At 44.2% G+C, this 22,686-nt stretch overlaps 1 protein-coding gene across 3 annotated transcripts in view; it reads right to left on the minus strand.

Annotated features, from left to right (window-relative positions):
• C8H1orf21 (chromosome 8 C1orf21 homolog) overlaps positions 1 to 22,686 on the minus strand; it is a 108,774-nt gene that overhangs the window by 63,187 nt on the left and 22,901 nt on the right. For all 3 annotated transcript variants that reach the window (XM_040566478.1, XM_040566476.1, XM_040566477.1), the window contains exon 2: positions 4,726 to 4,931. In XM_040566478.1, coding sequence (XP_040422412.1) covers positions 4,726 to 4,819 — 94 coding nt within the window. In that variant the 5' untranslated portion in view covers positions 4,820 to 4,931. The remainder of the gene's footprint in view (positions 1 to 4,725; positions 4,932 to 22,686) is intronic.

Consider the following 22,686-nt stretch of genomic DNA (forward strand, 5'->3'; position numbering starts at 1 on the left):
ACAACAAAATGCAGGGTGCCTTCTACAGTTTGGGATGAAACAGAAATTTTAATGTTTTGTTTGCAGTTAACCAGAATTTGTTCTTACAGAATTCATGGGTTTCGTGGTGCGTTTCTTGGTTTTGAACATGAGGGATTCAAACGTGAACACCTGGCTCAATGTGTCTCCTCAATTGAAAAGAACGTTAAAAGCTGGGGAAGAAATAAGGCACTGGAGCATAATCATAACCTGCAGTGACTTTCGGAAGTCCAAAAAAAGCCCTCACGGAAGTGTTGATCTCTCCAATAGTCATTAGACTTGGCTACAACCAACCACCAGCAGTGAAACAAGGAAAAAGCATTCAGAGGCTCTGAGGAAGAGCAAAAGCTGTAAACTGCACCACTCTGAGCAGCTCAGAAAATGTTCCCTGGATCCAGTGTCACCTACAGTCAAGCAAAACCCACTGGCCAGGAAAAAATGAAAATCCAGACATAGTACACCTGGTAACTGTCTCCTTTTCTTCTGCAGAAGGTTGGATTAACCATAAGACAAACATTCCAACCCCTGAGGACAGCTTTGGAAATGTTAAGTGATCTTCTAAACAGGCCACCTTTGGAGGGCTCAGAGGGAGGGCTGCAGAGCAAATACAAGGCTCACGGCATGCAAGTTGAGTGGCAACAAAAAGGCAGAGGGCAAAGCTGCAGCCTCGCTGGCACTAGCAATGCCTGCATGGCTTCTCTGCCTGCTTCTGCCCTGAAAGGAAGAGGAGAAAGCGTGGAAGGACTGGAAGTATGTTCACAGCAATGGAAGGCAAAACTGCCTACACAGTAACGATGCTCTTTCTGGGAAGTTCTGCAATGTGAGGAGAGGATTGTTATCCAAGGCACAGAGGGCAAAAAGCTGCATAGCAGTTACTGATGTCCTTTCCACCCTTCCTTTCCCATGAAATCCTGTTCCATGACTTAGAGCTTACCTAAAATGAGAAGCCTGGAGACATCACCACTTACACAGCTCTGAGACTGCCTCAATGCCTTCTTCAGTTCAGACAATGAAGGATATTTCCCAGCCTCCACTACACACACAGCAGACCTTGTTCTCAGCAAGAATCCATCTTTAGCTACAGCCACACAGGTCTTCTCCACTTACCCCAGCAAACATCCTCATTCTAGCTACGTCTCTTTTCCATCAGTAACATGCTGGAACCTACTAACCCCAGGCTATGACTAACCCCCTTCTTCTCTGACCTCTGAAAAGAGGTCATCATATTCAACCTTGGCAGCAGAGATGGTATGGAGCAGCCACACGCTTGGCATCACTGTAGGCTGGCACCAGCAGTTCTCATTGCCTACCTGAAAAACAGCTGCGATGGCAGTGACGGCCATCTCGTTCATTCCTTGGTAGGTAGGTCTTCTTGCTATTGTGAAGCCACAGTTATAGCAGCGGAGCAAAGTGAGAAAGCTCTTGAGAACCAGAGGAGACAGAGCTCACAGAAGATCACAGGAACATCTGCTTGTCAGAGCACCCACTTGCGGAAAAGGATGGTGTGTGTAAAAGCTAGAAGTTTTTCCAGCTTTGTGGCTCTTGCTTTCTTTCAACCATGCATTACAAAAATCCTTAAGTGGCAAAAACACTCCCAGCAGCCTAAGGCAAAGGTAAGAGCAGAACTGGTGAGAACCAAATCAAGTATTTTCATCTCTCTCCTCATTCAAAATGACCTACTTAATGCAAAAGCAGGGTGGAAAGCACAGTCCTTACTATTGACTCTTTTTGCAATTTGTCTGCAGATGATGTTCAAAGAAGAAAGAAGAGTACCTGTTCCATCTCAGATGCGAGGCAAGCAGCGAGGGGCAATACACTGTATGCCACGTCTTTCAGATGAGGGAAGGTAGCACCAGCACCAAGGTATTTTCCTTGAATCCCATCCTTGCTGTTCCAAGTGCTTCAGGATTTCCTCCAGTTACAAGTCATCTGAGGCAACCCTCGCTACTGTGAGCACAAGGCTCATACTTGCCACTTTTGCATAGGTGCTTTATGTCAGATTAGTCCCCAGATGTGAGCGCTGCAGATGACATGCATACTAATTTTGCAGGACTTTATCAACACTGTCACTACGTCAACCACCTTCCCCCCTCACCTGCCATCTCTATTTCTTTTACTTCGCTGACTCCTACCACAAAACTACTTTTCTTACCAACTGACTCTAATTAATTCTCTTTCTGTTACCTTCTTGTTCCATCTGAGTTCTCTGCCACTCACCTTGGTCTTGCTTAGTTGTTCCGCAATTAAAATTTAATCCCTACAGGCTGTAGAGATGCTCTGCTCTTGGCCACTGGCTGGATGAGACACTTCTGTCCCTTCCAAGCAGTAAGCAAGGAAACATTCAGTAGATTTTGGCACCTGGCAGTGGATGGGGAAAAGCATGATGGAAGTATTGCAGTGTTCTCTACCCTTTGTTGACTCTCTGCACCCTCCCATATATCTGGGAACTTATTCTGCTAAGCTCTATCATCCTAGCTGCAATCACCTGTTCAAATCCAGCGCGACTATGCTCTCTCCTTGCAGGGAGGTGGTTGTGAGAGCCCTCTGACACAGCGCTGAGTGACTTCCTCCTTGATGACTTACAGAATAACTGCAGATATGTTACGTGGAATTCAGGTCTCACGACAGGAAAGTTTAATAGAAAATGAAGCAGGCAGAATACTCTGGGCTGTCAGACCTACCTTATACCAAACAATGCAATTAGCCACTACAATTTCCCCACTACTGGGGATTAGGAATAGTACTGTCTCCTACGATAAATCTCTAGGCATTTGGCAAGTCCAGAAGACTGTTAACAAGTACGATAAAAACAATCTTAAGTGTAATTTTCTTGCCTCTATCTTTACATCAAAAATCCTGTTTGGGAACTATGCAAGGCATGATACGCATGAAACATGCCACTTCCAGCCGGGCATCTAAGCTTCCTGGTGATCATTTATAGGTCCCAAAAGGATAGCAGTAAAGCCAGGCACCTCCAGCTCACCTTTCTTATTCATCCAGTTCCTGAGCTGGAGTCTGTCCCTCAGCAGCAAGGACGAAACGCAACTTCTGTGCCCACTCTGGTTGCCACTCAACAAATCAACGAGTCCCAGACACCAATGGTAAGTAAACTCTGCTAAAAGAGGATCCGTCGCTCAACTGGATCTTTAACTATCGCAAACTGCGTACCTAAACTAAAACATGTACCAGAAAATAGATGACTGCAGGTAGCATTTCTGGTATTGCAGATTTCTGTAAAATAGGGAAGATTAACAGTCCTCAGAAGGATCCCAGAACAGCTAAATGATACCGCTGACACCAGTCCAGCTCTGCAAAGTGGCAATTCTTTAAATCCCTTCAGTCTTCTTGATCTTCTGCCTCCAGAAGTTACTTTAGGTTTCTTGTCATTAAAGTTAGGATCTTCTGGTAGTTTAAAAATACTAATAATAATGCTGAGACACATATTGCCAAAACTGCTCCATTGCTAAATAGTAGCTAAAATATCGACTCAAATTCCTTTCAGAAACTAAGAGAGCTTTTTGTTCATGACAGCACTTAAAGCCTGTTTTAAATAAAACTAACATACTGAACTCAGTTCCAAAACTGGCATCCTTCAGGCTCATGAAGGAGCACACGTGGGAAAATAACATGCAGTTTAGGCTTGAAGCTTCCTGAACAATTTGTTTCTCTTCAGAATAATACTTCGGGTATTCTTACTTTGGGATCAATTGCTGGGAGCAAGCCAGCCCCCAGAAAGATTGAAAAAGTAAAATATCATTGCTTTTGAAATTAAGGGGAGGTATTTTTTGCTGCTAGATGTGTCATACCCACTTCTGCACAAACAATTGCTATAAAAAACACCAGAGAAGAGAAGTTTGGCATACTCAGTAGCAATACACCTATTTTAAGAACAGTACCAAGTTGCTGTAGTCACAGTAAGGAGTTTTCAGATAAGTATCTGGGCAGAACTAGAACTCTCATTTCTGAATAATCTTCCAGACGGTTCCTAATATTTTAAAAACTACATTACTATTTAGATCATTATCTAAAAACTACTTAGCCTGTACTATCAGAATCTGGAGAAATAATCCTGCAGTTGACCATACATTTTATCTACAGACGACTTTTCCTTTCCCGATGCGTAAGTGCCTGTGATAAGACCCTGACCAGAGACCTCTGCCCACACAGTGCCGGGCAGTTTCCGTGCCACACTCCCAGCCTCGCAGTACCACTGACTCCTTCCCAGAAGGGTATTTCCAGTCTCCCTGTACCTTCAAACCTTGTTTGCTACAGGATTCCAGCATTAGTGTTTTATTGCTTTACGGAACAATAGTACTAGGGAATTCTCTTACTGATTTTTTTTTTACTTTACTTTGTTTTTAGTAGATGAGTCAAGCATTTTGGCACCTAATGACAAATATATACACACAGACATATATATAAACATAGGGGTGTTGTGCAATCGGCCGTCTTTGAACTATCCTAGTACTTGAGAAGTTAAAGGCAGTGCAGTACTGTACGTCACTCAGAAGGTTAATCTGCCACTAAGGATTTCACCCCAACCTCTATTTCAGCTATCACGGCACTATCCCTTGAAGGGTCCAAGTGCATTATTATTGTGATTTAGTCTAATATTTCCCTTTCTATTTTGTGAAAGGTTAAGACTCCCCAAAATACCTTCCAGACCATTTGTGATGTTGGAGAAAGGTAAAATCCCACACCACTTACCACCAAACACATCGCCGTTCTGATAGTTTTTCCCCTTCTGAGTTTCCTCTTCATTTTGAACAGTAGAAACATGCTTGGCTGACGCACAGCCCATAGCTTCATTCAGACAGCTCCAGCTGGACTGAACCACAAATCATGTCTAGAGACGCATGCTCATTGTTTTAAAAATAATCCACCTTCCTGCGTGGTTGTCAAGAGACTTTTACCTAAAAGACAGCATAAGAGAGAAAAATATTGAACTACACATATTGACAACATGGAACCGCTAAATGCAGTGCTTCAAGAAAGCAAAATAATGGGGTTTGAGGAGTATGAAAGCACAGGCTGTCTTCATTCTCCTACATTTTTAAAATATATTCAGTAATATCTATCAGTACCATATGGGTGGAGTCAATCCTGAAGTCCCTTCCAGCCCTTCTCTTTAACCTGGGGCTAGAAGAAAGCAAGCCACACACAGATATGTTTCCCACCCACCCAGCTATTCCCACAGAGTGCTTTTCTTTTTATTTTTTCTTTTTTTTGAAAGAAGATTATAAGAAACTGGCAATATTTGCTTCTCCTACCCCTTTAAACAATCTACCCATTAAGCCAGATTCCTAAGAAAGTGTTTTGGTGATTAAGAGCTGCTAATTGCAAGTGTTCAGAGAAAATAACCCCCTAAATCAATGAAAGATCTTATGTTAATAGATGTGAAAGAGGACAGCCAGCTGTATTATCTTTTTCCTATGTGATCATTACTCTACCAGATCCGTAAAACCTCTGCCTCTCAAAAAGGCAACGATGCCCATTTTAAGACAGAATAACGCTCCCTAAAGAACCCAGATGTCACATGAAATAAAAGAGAGGAGAAAAAAAGCTAGTTTACAGCTACTCCGATGCACCCAGTCCCTGTTCCCTGCAGCCAGCCCTCCACGCACATTGTTCTGTGTGACAGCATCCTGCCTCTCATCCTTTTTTTTCCACCCTTCCTCCCAGATATACGCCCTGAGCACAACCTTCCCGTTCTCCCATCCTTCTCTCCTCCCTCAGCTCCCAGTGCTCAGCGGCACCCCGCTGGCATCCGTGGGAGGGAGCGAGCAGACCTCCTTGAGGAGCTGCCTTCCCTCCTGCAAGAAATGTACGTATTGTTTTGCCCTATAAGGTTACGTATGTTTTTTCAGCGAAAACCTAGGTTTCGCAGGAGCAGCCAGGATTAGCCTAGGGAAGCTCTCTGCTTGCTCAAGCAGTGGCCGAGGCCCTTCTCCAAGCTGCCTGCAGTCTGCCTGGCAGAAGCACAGACAGAGCCACGGCCCTGCTAAGAGCCAGCTAGTTCTCAGCATCGCTCCGCGTGTCCCCGAGCAGTCGGTGCATGGAGCGGGCTGTCAAACTGCACTGCCACGTGTGGGATTTGAGCTCCTGCTGAGGAGGAGGTGTGTGCAGGTGTGGGAGACGGAGGAGGAACAGCAGACTGGGAAGGGGAACAGCTACCTGATCTGCGAAGCCACATGTAGTGCTTGTTTTCTTAGACGATGCAAATTTACTTGAAGAAGAGAGTTTTTAAGGGAGCAGCTAAACATCACACTGTAAAGCCAGAGCCTCTACCAAGGAACATCAGAGCGGCGTTACCGAAACACTCATTCAGCTACCCGGGTCCCACCTCCTCTGTCTGTTCCCCCCCGTGCCCTGACATCCACCAGGGCGAGCAGCCGCTCGGCGACATAAACCACGCGCACTTCATCACGTGCTGCTGCGCTGGTTTGGGGCAGGGGATGTTTTGGGGGGGCTACATAAGCACCAAGCGTGCAGAAAATTAAAGAGCACAGAGCAAGCTGCAGCACTGTGTAGACATCTCAGTTACAGCAGGGATTATTCATCTCCAGGGCTTTGCCTCTGCAAAAGGGCAGATAAGGGAAAACAGTGAAAAATGTTAGAAAAGGTTTTGCCTTAATCACTGATTAGTGCCCAGGAGGGCGATGGCCCTGTCACCCACGACCAGCTGCTGCAGAAGGGAAAGGGAGCAAAGCAGCGCAGAACAAGAACACCTCAGGCTAAAGCTCTTTGGGGAAGGAAGGAAAAACCGTCCCCAGCCACATCTCCTGCGGTACCTTGGTAGCACACACCCGCCCTCCTAAAAATACGGCCCCATTGGAAGGCAGGCTGTGATGGAAGAGAAGCATCACAAATACGGGAACTGAAAGTTTTTATCTTTTGCACTAACAGTAATCACAACAGTGTCTGAAAAGAAATACACATAAATAACACTTGGATACTGGGCGGCAACTTCTGGTGCCAATAAATAGGGCTAAGAAAGCTCTTCCGAAACGATCTCCCACACACATATCCAGGTGCATTGCTGGGACAAGCATTAATACAGTGCAGCAAGACAGATGACGCTGCAAAGAAAATCAGCATTAATTCTACAGAAGAGACAAAATCCGTGACACTCTAGCTCTCTTCAGCCTTTCCTGTCCCAGCAGTGGCAAGGTTCGGGAATTGCTCCAAAATGAGGTGCTGGTCCCCACCCAGTGGGCTGCCCGCTGATTGTTTTGGAGATGCAGCACTTGAAACGGCAGCGGAATAACGCATCCACGTGGCCCCCTCCCCCACTTCTTCTCAAATATAGTTTTCCCTTTTGTCTTCCCAAGCGTTTTGGGGGCATACAGATTTTAGAATAAAAAGCGCAAGAAAACCTCCAACCATTTGCCACTCATGTTCACCACCCACCATCATTAATTATCAAGATTTGAGAGGCAATTTACAAGCTCTGATCTGCAAAATGCTGGTGAGAAAAACCTCTTAGACAGATCAAAAGCGTCTACACCACCCCCAAATAAAATGTGGCAGCTTTACTATTAACATCTTCGGTGCAGGTCAAGAGAAGGTGGCTGTACTGACTCTCAGATGCTGCATTTGGTCCCCAAGTTTCATCCGAGTGCTTTCAAAAGGGGAGCTCATTATTAGGGTAGATATTGCCACTGGAAACCTTAAGCAATTCCCTGATATCAGATGGAGGATGTCCAGTGTTTTGCATTAAATGAATGTTTATTCTTCTATTACCAGAGGTGGTTTTTTTTTTGTTTGTTTGTTTGTTTTTTCATTGAGATAACCAATCTTTCGTCTTCTTCAGGTTGCAGATATATCTACAAGCTTCTTTCTGTGCTGACCACACAGGAAATTGGGTTAAAATTTCACAAAGCCAAAGAGATCAAAGCAATGAGCTTTGTGCAGCTGTGAAAAAAAAAAAACTAAGCTACACAGGAAAACCACCCTAACTTTTCCTATAACACAGCCTAGTCCAGGCAGAACCCAAGGATTTAACTTACTGCTCTTAATTATACGTATTTCTTATAAGAAATAGGTCTACTTGGCTTTCAAGTTATTTTTTCTAATCAAAGAGACCAGTACCGTCTTCTGAATTTGCATTCCACAAGGGCTGTTGGAGGTTAGTACCACAGTCCCTCCACTACGATATCCCTCTTCTTCAGCTACCCTCACCCACCTGTGCCACAAACGATGGCTTTTTTTAATTGTTTTTCAACTGCCAAAAGACATTTTTGAGCCAAAAAGAGAGAACTTTTGCCTTTGAAGTGCACCAATGGCCTAAGGGAGGAAGAAGAAGAAAAAAACCACACAGAAGCTCTCTTCCTCCTTCTTCAAATTATTCAAGCCAGCATTGCTGGTGGATAGCAAAGCAATATTGAAAATTAAGCCCATGAATTACTAAATGAGAGGGGTAAGGCTACAGGAGAACAAGGGTGGCAGATGCTGGAGCAACGCCTTGCAGAGGCAGGAAGGGAAAAAGAAAAGTCAGGAAAAAAGGAAGAGTGAGTAGTGATGCTCTGTTCCTTTGAGCACACGGCCACAATGTACTCCCACTGCCTGCTGATATTACTAGCCATGAAATTAAACATTTTGTCCTTTCCATGAACCGTTTGCCCCATGATGCAAAATTCCTGTGCTTATTCCTGCATTTTAGTACCATATTGGAAACATGCTGTTCTGGCCAGCTGGGCGAATGCAGTGGTAATCTTGCTGAAAAGAAAAAGAATGAGTGCAGTGCTATAAAATTAATAATGCACGAGGAAACAAAGAGAAAGCACACCATGTTTGTATAGCATTTTACTCGACCTGCACTAAAAATACCATCAACAAACTAACCAAACCCAGCCAGTCAGTCGGACGGAGGTGGAATTGACATTTGAAATACACTTTGCGTGTATCCTCTCTTGCGAAGCCATGCTCAGCATAAATGATAGTTTAACCAGTCACATTGCAAAGGACAAACAAGAAGACTGTGACTTGACAGCTGAAGAGATTGGACAGAAAAAACACATAAGCTCACTTACCTGGCTTTTCCTAGCAGGGAGGTCCTGGCTTGAATGAATGCTAATAATTAGCATCACCAGGTTATTATAAGACAGACTTTGTCCCACTGAGGCTAATATTACCACTTTTGTGTGAAAAATTAGTGTTTTTTTGGTTTGTTTGTTGGTTTTTTTGTCTTTTTTTTTTTTTTTTGGCAATCGGCATTTCTCCAATGCGTAGTTCTGATATGTGAAAGCAACAAGTGTTTTCCATACAGAACAGCTCTCGACAGCAATGTGGTACTTGTGGGAGTGTTTGCTCCCCATTCAGTCTCATAAGGGCAAATAGTAGTAGTGAGCCCCTGGGATGACATTTCATGCACAGTAAAATAGAAATGAGAAAGGAAAGGGGAATCGCATCGCAATCTTGCTCTGAGTTCATATGGGGTGGGTTCAAGTGGCAGCAACGGGAAAAGCCCTGCTACCCAGGAGCAAGTCACAGGACCTACAGCTTTTGCTTTTTCTATGTAAAGTTAATTAATTTTTTTTCTGTTGTTTTTCAAAACCCCAAACACCTTAGAAGAAGCAACAGGAAGATTACCACCACCATTAGAAAATGTGGTTCAAACATCTAAATAATTCTCCTAGAAAGAGGGGTAAAAAAATAACACACAAAATATTGAAGATGGACGAGACTTTGCAAGACTATGGGCTGGGAAAAACACCCAGGAGACAGTATGTTTCTGGTGAGAAAGTAAGCGTGTCGTACAGCGTATTTCACCTGTACAGCTGTTTCCTTTTCCACATCTGTCCCAGTGCTACAGCTCCCTTTACCGCAGTAGATGCTGTTACTCTCCCAGGATTTGCAAAGAATCAGGACTTTTATCCTACATTCTTGTCCTTTGCAGAAAACAAACCCTTTTCATTAAAAGAAGGAGTACACGGAAATTAAGCTGCACTTCCCACTTCTCTGTGAGCAATTGCTACATCTGCTATGAAGTCATTACAGAATTGCAGTGGAGACCCTTCCACAACAGAGAACGCATTCAGGTATGGCGTTTTGCTATCAAAGACATTCAGAGCCTATTTCAGAGCTGGTGGGTTTCTGCAGTATCTCAGTCCATTACACAGTACTTCCTTCAGGTTACAGTCAGAGCTAGCTGATTGAAAAACCAATACAACACAGCTTGAGGCACCTGATTAAAGGCAACAAGACCTTTTCCATTGACAGTTGATGGCCTGAGGTCACTTTCTAAAACTCAAGTTTCAGGGAAGAAAGGTTTTGTAATTTACTTCCAAAGGGATTTCAGAAACAGACTGCTAGTGATCTCATTCCAGCTAAGCGCGCACGTGCAATGGGGGATACTAAGCAGGACTACAGAAAAAACAGTTTCAATTCTTCTTATTACGTGAGTTTCCTGCTATCTAACCATCATCTCCACTGTAATGGGTAGGGTGCCCAAGCGCCTCTAAAGTATAAAGAAAACCAAGAATAAGCTCAGCTCTCCTATTTAATTTCATTTCTGTCTTCATGGCTTAAAAGCAAGATATGGTTTACTGAGCAAGATATAAGAGAAAGCCCTGAGGTATGGGAACAGTGATTTTTGCCATGTTCTGTACACATCTAAGCACGGGTCTGAACATCATTTCACTTTTGAAAATTCCTCTTGCTTTGCCTAATTAAAAACAATTTAAAGATGCAACTATTACACCTAGCCAATCAACCACATCATTTAGGATTAAACTAAAATAAAATGATACTATATCTGTAGCAGCAGCAGCAACAAAAACGCTTGGTTTGGAGAAAAACCTTGAGGGATAGTAACCACACAGGGAAAAAGCCACTTTGCCCTCCTAAATTCCCTCTGCCCTCTTCCCACCAGTTGCTGGGGATGCACGTCCAGCTGCACACGTTGCTGGCAAGCCTTGGTTAATGCCGCAGCGCTCTCCAGCATAGCGTCAGAGGAATCTTGCCATTAACTGATAATGGCAGGTTTGATACTTGTACACATTCTTGCTTTAGATAAAAAGTAGTTCCCATGGACCAGGGTGCATTTTTTTTAAGCGCTAGGATTTCTGATTCTCTGATTCAATTAGCTGTAACCGCACGCTTTCCGGGTCTTGCCCTCCTTTGGACCCCTTGATCTGTTGGTATCCTAACAGCTCTGCAAGCAAAAGTCCCCTTGAGTCAGTTAACTGGTGTTCCAACTGGTGTTCAGCAACTGGGTGTTCCCTCAAAAATTCCCGAAAATGCATGTAGAATCATTAAGGCTAGAAGAGGCCTTCAAGATCATCTGGTCCAACCACCACCCTACTACCAATATCACCCACTAAACCATGTCCCTAAGCACTACGTCCAACCTTTCCTTGAACACCCCCAGGGACGGTGACTCCAACAGCTCCCTGGGCAACCCGTTCCAATGCCTGACCACTCTTTCTGAGAAGAAATGTCTCCTCATTTCCTCCCCTGGCACAACTTGAGGCCATTCCCTCTAGTCCTATCACTAGCTACCTGTGAGAAGAAGCCAACCCCCAGCTCCCCACACCTTCCTTTCAGGGAGTTGCATAGAGCAATGAGGTCTTCCCCGAGCCTCCTCTTCCCCAGACTAAACAACCCCAGTTCCCTCAGCCACTCCTCACAGGACTTGTGTTCCAGGCCCTTCTCTGGACACGTTCCAGGGCCTCGATGTCCTTGTAGTGAGGGGCCCAAAACTGAACACAGTACTCGAGGTGCGGCCTCACCAGAGCTGAGTACAGGGGAACAATCACCTCCCTAGCCCTGCTGGCTGCACTGTTCCTGATACCAGCCAGGATGCTGCTGGCCCTCTTGGCCACCTGGGCACACTGCCAGCTCATGTTCAGGCAAGCATCGACCAGCACCCCCAGATCCTTTTCCTCTGCACAGCTTTCAAGCCACTCTGCCCCAACTTGCATCTTATTCAGGTTGCTGCCAACCTACCCTGTACTTTGGTCTGATGTTATGTTCCCGCTAAAGTGACCGCATTAAATTTCTGCGTATAGGCAGCTGTCTCCTACTCAGAATCTCATACTCTACTCGGTGCTCCTGTGCCTTCACCCCCAGCCTAGGGATCTATTTTATCTCAGAAAAATTGTTTCAAACAAATTCAGTTCTTACCATTAGAAATTTTAGGGAAAACATGCCACACACAATTTTCTACTTAGTCACGTGAACGTTCTCTAGATGTTGCTTGTATTTCCTTAAACCAAAGCCCATGCAGAATATTACTTACAGAGCAGCGCTGGCTACAGAGGAGGTTTAAGAACGACTGTGCCAGCATTTACACTTTGCCCATGAATGCCAGCTCGGCAAAACACCTGCAGCCCTGAGGAGAAGGGCAGCTAGGGCAAGGGCACCATACCCCTTTGAGAAAGTCCGGTTTGGTTTGGGTGCTGTCGCCCAGCAGCTTCCAACTCCTAATGCACGTCTGCTCCCAGCTGCCCGCGTTGTCCCCTCTTTAAGGGACGCTTGGTCCCAGCAGCGTGAGCAGAACTTCTGCCATTCCAGCTTACCAGGACATCAAGGTCACATTACTCTGCGCCCAGACTCGACTCCTCTTTGCAATGGCTCATTTTGGCTGAATTCAAAGCTATTTGCAGTTGATCCAATCAAAAGTTTTTAAAAGCAATTGATCTAGCTGCTGCTTTGAAATGCAGCCAGGCAGGATTTAGGATTAACCAGCAGCTGATGCAGAGCTGGTCTGAAACCACTTCTGTGTAACAGCGTTGCAACCCTCCAGGTCAGCAGATCTTCAGGGAAGCATCAATGCATGCATATGCCATGGCAGTGACTCCTGCATGCACACAGCAGCAACTCTGTGGTTTTGATTTTTAAATAAATTAATCACTGCTATTTGCTACTGAAAACTAAAACTGGAAATGACTCGAGGACCGAGACCCATTCAAAGGCATTTCGAGTAATGCTCCTGACCCCCTCCACATGGCAGATGGAGCACAGCGCGTCTAAGGAGGAGCAGCAGTAGCTGTCTGGCTGCGAGACCATGAAGTTTTCAAAGGCAGGGAGCTGAATTGCTGGCATGATGCCTGCAGTTGTGAAAGGTATATAACAGAGCATGAACAAATTAGAGGAAATAATCCTGAAAGCAAACGGCAAATGAAGTGTTCTCCCACGCCCCCTCACACTCACCCGGCCACACATTTGAGCTCTTACAGTGATTTTTCTGCCAAACTTGTATATGAATAGGAAGGAAAAAAACAGCTGAAAACATTAGAGCCTCACAGGAGTTGAAGCAAGGAGAGAAAGTCATACAGACTGTATGACATCATACATTCTGCTGACCTGCAGGAGCAGAGAAGAAATGTGTAATAAATTCTTGAAAAAGGTTCCCTATACCGTAAGTGCAATCAGTAGGAACTGATGCGTAAGAGAGCTTTTTGTATGAATTGAGCTGCCAGAAAAATACAGGACTGTAACGCTGGTGGATAACCCATGCCAAAATATCGCAGCGTGGACACCTGAGAGCACTGAAGCTTCGCAGAGTGCCAGAAAGCACTCACCCAGGCAGAGAAAGTTGATGGGAAGAAAAGGCAAAGCAGTGCCGCCCGTTCACACCCAAGACGTGGGGAAATCTCACCTGCTGCACCTTTTTCACCATCTTGACACCACAAGGACAACCCTGATTCAGGAATATTTTCTGATTTCTTCTGCCACCCTCCTGGCAGGCCTCCCTTCTCACGGGGCTATCTGGGCTCTTTTTCCTTCGGCCCATACTGAGCTTTGCTTTTGATTCCTTTATTATACAAATGCTCAACTACTGCTCCTCTTCCAGCTCAATGGCCAATGCATCAGGACCTGCAGCACATTAGTTGTTATATACTGCAGCCAGCGCAAGGAACAACATGTGCTCTCCACATAAGCCCCAAAGAACTTCTAACACTGCCTTAGCAGACATCACCTTCACAAAAATTATTTTGACTTACTGTCAATACTGGTGCAGAAACTTCAGAAAACTGTTGCATTTAAACAGTGCTTGGACTCAAAAGCATAGCATTGCTTTGGGATTATTTTGATACCCGCCCTAAAAGGGTGCTGTATAGCCCTACCCAAAGCTGTCTTATCTTCCTTAGGGACTCATCTCAAAGCATTTAGCCCTGGCAACTTTACTATGTTGCAAAAGTCATGTTGTGTTGGTTAAATTTCATTTATATCTTTGCTCATTCTTCCTTTTGTTGTTATTTCCCTCTTTATGCCCAGAAAGGATTAAGGGCAATCACTCAGCAAGCTGAATCTCCTCCACCCTCACCGTGCCCAGCGGGTCTCGGTGCAGGACCACATTGTGGAGCCAGGCTCTGTGGCTCCCCAGGACAGTGAAACTTCAAAGCACCTGGAGCCAGCATTAAAATGTAGCCAACCAACAGCTGTAAAATGTTAAGCTCATCGGTCCCTTACTCCCCCACTTAGCTTTTTTGCACATGAAAATAGCAGCTGCTTTCCTGGGAATAAATCCTGCAATATCGTTATAGTCTTCCTCTCTCCCTTTTAGCTTCCTGGGTGAGAAGGATTTCTTTTTAAAATTAGAAAAAGAAACAAATTTGTGAATTCTCACAGCAGACAGGCTATCTTAGATATGTTTTTATTATGTTAGGAAAGCAATTTTGAGTCTAAATTCAAAATGCATTGAATTTGGACTTTTTATTTTTTAAGAAAAGTGGCAGTGGGATGGAGGGGAGGGATGGGGAAATCTAACTACTGCCCTCTGCTCCGCTCCTCCAACAGTTGATCGTGCACCTTCCTGACAAGCAAGTGAACATGGACGGCCATAGCTGAGCAAGGAGCTTGTAACTGGAAGTCAATTTGATACCATTTGTAAGAAACACCATATAACTGAGCCTAGTTTCCTAGCATGGCATTAACTTCTGGCAGATCCTGCCCTCAAAACATGGGAATTGTAAATGCTGGCGTCATTTATAGTACCCGTAAATTATACAATGCCAGACAACTGATAAACAGTCTCATGAAAATCAGCTTCAAGAGTGATATGCACCAATCACCATAAAGTCTTCAGTCAGTGTTACTGTATTTTTCCATCACCACATTACATGCATATTCTGAGCAACTGAATTACAATAATGTAGGTGAGCACTTCCAATTGTTACTTTAAACAGACTAATTGGAAGTGTCTACTGCAGAAGTGTCATTAGGATAGACAGCAGAAAACCCCAGAATCTAACAAACAGGATTCTTCTCTTTTCACCTTGTTTATCTTCAATCACACTTTTGATAATTAGGAAATTATATAAAGAATAGTCACTGTTTTGTCATGTACAGTGAATCATCCAGCATGTGCTGGATGCTCATAAATAAACCCTACTTCATCATGGTGAAATTCGGATCTTTGAAACTTGAAAGACTAAATCCAGAACATCAACACGAGGGCTAAAAAAGAGCAGGGACGGATACAATATTTGTTTCATTGAGGCTTGGTGAAGGATGACCTGGAGAGAAGTGCCATTCTGCACACAAAGGGCTTCTGTGAACCCACAGCTGCACCTCATCCTACAATGGGATGAGAAGATACCAGCACCAGGGAACAAAGTGTGGAGCATCTTCCCAGAGACCATCATCTGGTTGTAAGAATGACAGTATATGGATAAAAATCAACTCTTTAATTGACAGGGTTTCCATTTTTCATCTCTTTGCTAAAAGAGAAGCAGCCTCAATGTACAGGCTTCAAAAATATGCTGTAAAGCATAAAACCAAAGAAGGTTAGCATGTTCTGCCTGGAAATTTCTGCTTCCTTCCTAATAAATACTGTACCATAACATGACACTCCCTCACCATGTTCTTTTGTCGTGCAATAAACGTTAGGCTTTCCCATTTACGACACGGCCATCCCCATCCCCATAGGAGTTCCTCTGTAACACCGGCCAGTCCCGGGATCACTGCACGCAACTCCTGGCGGGGGTCTGAGACCCGCACCGGGGTCGGGACTCTGCACCTGCATGGCCAGACCAGAGCCGCCCGGCTGGAAACCATGCACGCACGCACGCTGCTGGAAAAGCAGCTTTCCTGTCAGCCAGCACCTCTGGCCAAACTGGAACATCATCTAAGTATGTGAAAGAACTTTGGTTAGAGCAATATATATTTTATGTGTGTATATTTTCAGTATAAAACAAGATAACTTCGACTTTGCGTAAGCTTATCGGCAACGCTGACTGCTGCTAAGGCCATCAAGGGCGCCCCTCATCAAGGACCCCCCCCCCCCCCCCCCCAAGGTAAGAGATTTGTGTACGAGATTGTACCAAAACGTACGCCATTTTGGTACGGAATCGGAAGGCTTTGTGTCACCAACGCCACCCTGGCCCCTGCATCGGCAACTGCATGTGGCAAGGCAATGGAAAGGCTTGACAGCTTGCCGGCACAGAAGAGACCCGAAAGCAGAGGGGAAGGAGAGAAATGTCACCACACCAGTCAGAGAAGTGCAGAAGTTGCTAAGCAGCTCTGTTATTCCCACAGCTGAGCTGGGTGAAAGAAACTGAAAGTATACGGGCAAAGGAATTATACAAACATTATGTATATTTATACATAGCAAACCTCTTACACAAAGCAGCCACTTGGATTTCATTAACCCAATGCCAACAGCTGCCCCAACCTCCCTGAAATGCGTTTCTGAGCCAGTACCAGGGATCTAACTATAAATACTGCCAAGATACCCCAACAGGGACAACAACTCCTCAGGCGCTTGCTAGGCGGTACTTGCTAGAACAGAAGCTGAAACCCTACCAGCTTGGCTTGTCTTCTCTTTTTAGGCAATAAAAGGATCTTACACAGACATCTGAATTTGAAGAACAGGTGATAATATTATACTAAAATGGGACGCGAGGAGCGATGTGGATTCTCACATACCGCAGGGTTTAAGGCTGACTTAACGTATTCACTTTGGACAATTCACCTGTGCACACAGATCCCCAAGAGAGACTCAATAAAACAAGGATTTACTTGATTCAAATATGCATTTTTGCAGCTGGACTAGTAAAAAGTAACCCATTTTTCCTATTGTTTGACATAGAAGATCAATATGCCTGTGCCCAAAGCATTTCTCTCTCTAACATAACTGATAGAAATCTAATGGAGCATTAACCTTCATTTAAGGTTACTTAAGTGCCTTATTAGAGAAAAAGGATCTGATTTTGTGCAAGCCTAAGGACAGGTTCATGGAAGGACATTTCTATGTCCTTTCACAAAATGGATCTTTTACTTGTTTTTCTTTTTTTTAATTACTTCAGAGCACAGCAGCCTTTTTCACAAGGAAGGGTGCAGGTAATCTAATTTTTACGTTCAGCTCGTGCTAAAATGCAGCACTTTTGTGCTGGCTCTCGCCTCTTCCGGGGGGGCCGAGCCCTGCGGCTGGCATTCCCTGTGAGCGGCCACACACCCTTGTGGAATACCAATGAAAAGGGACGACACATCTGGGAACCCGGACAAGGGACTCCGAAACACACCAGCAGCTTACAGGCAGGAACCTTACTTTCAAAAGGAACAAATCCCATTTGTTCAAAAGGAACAAATCCCAAACTGAACACACAAAAATAAATTCACTGCCCCAATAACTTCTCACCCACTGTGCAGCTGGTAGCTAATGGGGATATTACAGGCAGCATGATCCGGGCTCAGCACTCGAGATGCGTAGCTTGTCTCTGCCATTTTCCAGACCTCCAGTTTGCAAGAACATTCAATCTTTGAGTTATTCAAAACTTACCAGGCAAAAATACTCAATTTTCCATCCAAGCCAGCTAAAGGGAGGAGTTGGAAATGCTCAGGCACGATCTTGAAAATTACAGCTCAGTCCGCCTTACAAGCTGTTTGAAATCAGAATTAATGAAAGTGTTTAAAAAGAACCAGAGAAACACGCTGAATCGAAAAGATGTAACCTGACAGTCACTGAAGTCAATGCATTTGCTGTCTTTGTCCAGGCAAAGAAAAAAATCACTGTTACATGAACGCTTCAGAGACAGTGACAGCATCTCAGAGGGACCCCGCTACAGGAGCCTGGAGAGGCAGCTTGGAAGGCACCCTAAAAAGCCACCCAGCCTGCTGTGATGGTGGAAAGAGGGCAAATTTACCCTCAGCAGGTTTCTGGTAATGCCAGCAGAAGGAAACGGTTCCTCCAGGGGTGCATCAAAGCCAGAGCCTAACTGAGGAGAGCTGAGTGGTCCTAGAGCCCATCTTCCTTCATTTACTCCCCACTAACCTCCCCCAACCAAGTACTAAAAAACTTCAGTACTGAAGAAACCCGCCCAAACCCCACATCAGCGTCCTTTATTACACAGAGACATGGGCCAAATCACACCTCCAGAAGAGAGCAGCCAGGGAAGAGCCATACATGATGGGTGGCACCAAACGATGCAAGTTAATCAAGACTGCAGGAAAGTGCCAAACCCCAAAGGGCCAGAGAAAAGCCAGACAATTAAGCTGACAGTGGAATAAACTTATCTTGACAAGCGCAAGGTAACCCAGATTAGAAGGAATAATGCACAACTGAGACCCGGGCTCCGCTGCAGACAGCTCAGTGACAGCGTACAGTTGGAATTAAGCAAGCGAAACACTGCAAAAGTGTGACAGAAAATAATACTTAAAGGCATGGCGAATCCGTAATATTTTATTTCTTGCCTTCACCTCATTACTTCCCACAGGAAGTTCTGTATACTGAAGGAAAAAAAAAAACAACAAATCAAAACAGCAGAAAGATTAATTTGTATTGATTTGTATTGCAAGAAGAGAGCAAGAGGGGGTGTAACAGACATGCACATTTTTTAGTGATCAGGATTATATCTCGTAACCATCCTCACACACATTTTATTTATACACATGAACAGCCAACCGGTTTTACCACTGGAAGGCTTCACCCCGATGCACTGTCATTCAGATCTCACAATTTCTGAACTACCCTCTTCAAGGCACAGCACCACTTTGGAGCAAGTTTCAGTCAGTGTGAAACATCTGGAAGAGCTGTCATGATGCACCTCAATAATATGCACGAGTGCTCCCGCATACTCTTCTGGCCTGTTAGATAAGCCCTGATTAAAGCCCCAAAACACCTTGCTGCTGTGCACAGCGCCTACCCATGAGCTGTTCCCCAAGCTCCACAGGCTGGAGCAACCCGGCTAGATTAATCCTTCATGTTTAGCATGAGAAACTCCATATGCACAACCGAATTTATTCCTTCAAAGAGGGGAGAATTTTGTACTCCTCAACAGCAATGCAGCGGCTTATGCTACCAGGCAGCTCCTCTCCACCATCCATTCGTTAAGCCTTTATCTCGAAGCTAAGCTTCCCATTCCATAAGATGCCCTGTCAGTAGGCATTTTCCTTGTAAATAAGCATCGCATTGTAGACGAGGATGCCCAGTGAAAGCAACGCAGCAAGGCAACACCACTGCTTGTGTGGCGCATCCTTGTGCATCTCTGCACACGTGTTGGTGTTCTCATCTACACCTTTCCCTCTGACGCAAAACTCCGTGTGTGCGTGCATCTCCCATAGAGCCAAACAAAGCATTCCAAAGGCACAAGCACCCATCTGTGTATTGGAAGAACGGGACTCCTTAAAACGCCTGTCCTCACCTCATTTCCTCCTCCTCTTGTGGTGCCAGGCTCTCGCAGTTCAACCAGATCTCCCAGCACCCTGCGCTGGGAAGAAATATCCCCAAACAGCAAGACTGAATTTCAGCATTGATGCAAGGCAAGCTTTAAAAACACTTTTCTGTTAATTTCTGTTAAAAAAATAAATAAAAAATGCAACAAGCTTGAAAATGATTTCTTATGATTATAGAAAGCTACTTGTATTTATTGCCCTTACCTTCACCCTCAAGTGACCTTGATTAAATATTAATCCAAATGAGACCACTCTCAATAATAATACTGTAAGGCACTTTGAAATTCAAGCAGCCTACTCTACTATTCTGCAGTTTTCCTCTCAGGATGTGTGAATAGGTGTCAAAGTGCCTAATCCAAAGTGACTCAGGATAAATCTTAGTAAATCTGGGACATTTCATTTTTGATAGGAACAACCCAAACCTTTGGATTTATGTAAATTCTTGATGCCAGGCAACAGCCAGCAGCCTCTGCCAAGTTTTTTCTGATGTTTGGGGTTAAGAGGAAGCCAGGAAATCACAGCAAAATTCCAGATGCACAATGAGAAGCGAAGAAATAGCTGTACCCTGCTCGGGTTATGCTTGCCACACTGTTTTCAAACATCAGATTAAACATATAAAGCATTGTTAATATATTTAACAGGCTGGGTGAGTATCAGATTCAAGCGACAAGCCATGTCTTGCAACAGGGCAAGTATCTTTGGTTGCAACTAATAACAATACAGGTTTTAATTAAAACACAGTTGTCCAGGAGCATCAGTTGGGTATCTGCTACAAAGAGTGCTATTTTTAGCTTGGAAAGTTTTTCATTAAAAGCTAAGCATTTGTTATGCGCTGACAATATGCTCATTATGCAAAGCAGAACTTTTCACACTGAACACTATTAAGGAGTTTAAAGGAAGAGATGAGCACAAAGTATACATGCTGAGAAACTTATAGCAAAGAACTATTTTACAGACATTTTCAGTTACTATTAATATCTTTACATAATTGTAGGCTTCTACTGTTAGAGCCTCACATTACAATGGATGGAAAAAACATAAATTAAAAAAAAAAAATGTGCCCACACCACTCATAAATATTATCTACCCTATTCCCTGCAGAAAATAAACCACCAAGCAATTACCTCAAGCAGAACAGTGGGAGAGCTGTTCCACTTGAAATCATACAGAAGGTATTACAAGTTTTTGCCTGTTTATTTTTACCACCACTTTAAACGTTGCTGTTATCTGCTTAGCAGAATCTTGTTCTTTTGCTTTAGAGAATAACAGAATGAGTGGAGTCTGACGGGAAGCATTCGCATGGCTTCTCTCTGCATGTTAAGCTATGTGTCGCAGAGCCCTTGTATATTTCACAATCTGGAGTTTCTTTGCCAAGCATCTCTGGTCCCTACCAGGGACAACCCTTCCGAAAGATGCTCATTAGCGAAGCAGCATTCATCAAGGACCTTCTTGGCTCCTACCTGCAGATGGGGAACTGCAGCTGCTCAGACTCTAACGGCCTACTGGGAGCAGATTAATTACAAAATTGGGTTTTAACAACCGCAAATGTACCTTGTCTTGTTTCACCAAGTACGGTACCAACTACTTTCTAACAATCCCACTGACTCGGGGCCATACAACAGAGAACACCGCTGGCAGTGAATGAGATAAAGCTAACCCCAACTGCTGCGCCCGCCCTGTCTCAACGGAGCACAAGAGGTCAGCCTGGGCAGCAGATACACCAAGATAGTGTCAGCTTACAGAATACTTATCTGTTATTCTTCTAAATACCACCATCTTTTATTGCTTCTTATTTTGCATATGATTTTCTTCGTTGCACAGGAAAATCCCCTTCTTGGGGTTTCAGCAGCCTTTCCCAATGTAGCCAATGGTCCTCCTCAAAGCCTCCTTGCAGGAAGGTGCCTCACGGAGACCAACCATGCTCAGCATGGGTTAGAACATGGTAGACTTTTTCCATAAAACGTTATACCATGTAAAAGTCATCTCACTTCCTTTCTTGATCAAAACAGAAGGAAAGATGGGCTCGATACAAGCCAGCTCTAGTGCTGCTTATACAGCCAATCCCATGCCTACCCCTTCCCTCTTCTAACACAGCATGGGCAAGAGAGCAACTCCATGAGGACCTAAGGATTCCCCTTAGAGGGATTTCTATAATGTCAGCCAGAAATACTGTAAATATTTCACTGAAGGTGAAGAAAAACATTGCCTTCATCAGGGAGCTTCCAACCCAACTTGTGATGCGAGACACGTTTTCCTGCAGTGCCACCCGCCCGTTTGACCAGCGCAGACCCCTATAAATGCTGCCTCATAAATCCTCCACGTTAATGAAGCTGCTTCAAAGCTTAGCTCGCTTTGCAGGTGACAGCCTGGGTCATCAAACAGATGGGCTTTTATCTCCTTCGGCAACTAAATAACGAAAGGACTCTGCTTGGGTTCAAGAGCAATGTTCAGACCAAGAGTTCATGCAAACCAGCGCGGAGCAAGCATGGTTGGAGCAGCACACCCCTCTGGAACATCTCTTCCATGAAAAAAATGGTTCTTCTGGGCAGCCTTAACAGTCCCAAAATTTGCCATGCAAAAATGGAAATCTCCACTAATCCCATGGATCAAAAAGAGGCTTAAAGCTTTAGGGATTTGGCTCTCCTAGGAGTGATTTTCTTACAGGATTGTGTGTATGTTAGACCTCTTTGCTTATCACTTTTTTTAAATGGCATTTTAAAACTTAGTTCACTGGGTTTATCCTTTAAACTGGCACTATGTGAAGTGTGATGTTTTCATACAAATTAACTCATTAGTAATTGCACAGAAAGGTAAAGAAAAACTTGTTGCTTTTTTCATTGTATAGGAGATCTCATTTTTAAGGAACAGCTGATTTTCTGCCAAGCAGCAGCTGGTAGTAGGAATTCTTCAGGGAAAGTATCATGTCCTGGTCAGCTTGTAAAATCCCAAGTATTCTTGAAGGTGAGCAAAGAGGTGAGGAGCAATAGTTAGAGGTGTTAGACTAAGTAAAACACAGTTTAACATAGCATCTTAAAAAATGATACCTAC

The sequence above is a fragment of the Cygnus olor genome, chromosome 8, assembly GCF_009769625.2.
Source record: "Cygnus olor isolate bCygOlo1 chromosome 8, bCygOlo1.pri.v2, whole genome shotgun sequence".
NCBI lineage: Eukaryota > Metazoa > Chordata > Aves > Anseriformes > Anatidae > Cygnus > Cygnus olor.